Genomic DNA, 1,143 nt, shown 5'->3' on the forward strand with positions numbered 1-1,143 from the left:
CCCCGAGTCTGGGGGCGCCGCGCCGCCCGCCAGCCCGTGCACTGGAAGAGAGGGAAGTCTGTCAGACGCCTGTAGTCCCCGTGCGCCCTGGATCCTCCGCGCGCCCTCTGCCCCGTGCGCCCTGCAGGCCGGCCCGGCTGCCTTCGCCCAGACCCTCGCCCTGCTCCACACCGGATGGAACTGTCGGCGTCTCCCCGCTCCCCTGGGGGAAAGAGAAGAGGCAGGAGTAGGGGCTCGGGGCTCTGGTTTCTAGGGGTTCCCCCAGGATGGGTGCGTATTTGGGGGGGGGGGGAGGAGTGGCGCGCAGAGGAGATCACCGCGGGTTATGGGCTCCGGCCCCCTTAAGCAGCTTCCTCTCCGGAGAGACGTGGGCAGATTTTTAAAAGAAAAAACCCACAATCCCGGCATTGATCGGGTCGGCCATTTAAGGCAGGTTTTTGGGGGCTTTCGTTTCTGCTTTCCGACTTTCTGGACACCCTCCGCACTGCACAAAGCAGCCTCTATGAAACGTGGAGGGGGGGTAGAGTGAGCTATTTATACCCAGGCCACCCTCTCCCCGTACCCCGAGGCAGGCTGGCGGGCTCCAGGCTGGTCACTCCCGGCAGTCGGAATGGGGGAGGGGGCCACGGCCCGAGCCGTCCGTCCCGGTTGACGTCTGTAACCGGCCCTTGGGAGGTACTCCCCTCCCCCGCCCCTTCCTCCTAATTTCTCTTTGGAAAGAACGTGAGACCAAGTGTCCCCCCCTCACTCCCATCCCAGGGGCGTCTGGCGAGGCGGGAAGAGAACAGGGCATCCCAAACAAGCGTTAGGCATCTTTCCGGGGCGCAGGGTGAGGGATCCGGCTCACGGGGCCCCTTCCCCTTCCTGCGTCCGGTCCGGGCTGCGGTCACCAGCCGCGGCAGCCCAGCTGCGCTACTTACGCGAGTACTGAAGGCCCTCGGTGCTGGCCAGCCAGCGCGTGTACGGGTTGTCGCTGCTGTCGTAGAAGGGGTTCTTCAGGGGCAGGCTCTGCACTGTGTCCAGGGCGCCCTGCCCCAGCGGCCCGGCCCTCTTGGCGGGCTCCGGCCCCTCGTTCTCCTCCTCCGGCCCTTCGGCCACCGAGCCCTCCTCATCGTTGGTGTCCGGCAGGTCCAAGATGTCCTT

The 1,143-nt window shown here is 66.2% G+C and overlaps 1 protein-coding gene across 1 annotated transcript in view; it reads right to left on the bottom strand.

Annotated features, from left to right (window-relative positions):
* The window catches only part of LOC104985948 (homeobox protein Nkx-2.2), a 1,914-nt gene that overhangs the window by 646 nt on the left and 125 nt on the right, over positions 1-1,143 (bottom strand). The window contains exons 2-3 of the mRNA XM_010836336.1: positions 921-1,143; positions 26-41 (exon numbers count right to left, since the gene is read on the bottom strand). The exon at positions 921-1,143 is cut by the window's right edge and continues 13 nt beyond it. Coding sequence (XP_010834638.1) covers positions 26-41; positions 921-1,143 — 239 coding nt within the window. The remainder of the gene's footprint in view (positions 1-25; positions 42-920) is intronic.

Source organism: Bison bison, unplaced genomic scaffold (assembly GCF_000754665.1).
Source record: "Bison bison bison isolate TAMUID 2011002044 unplaced genomic scaffold, Bison_UMD1.0 scf7180017864063, whole genome shotgun sequence".
NCBI classification, from domain to species: domain Eukaryota; kingdom Metazoa; phylum Chordata; class Mammalia; order Artiodactyla; family Bovidae; genus Bison; species Bison bison.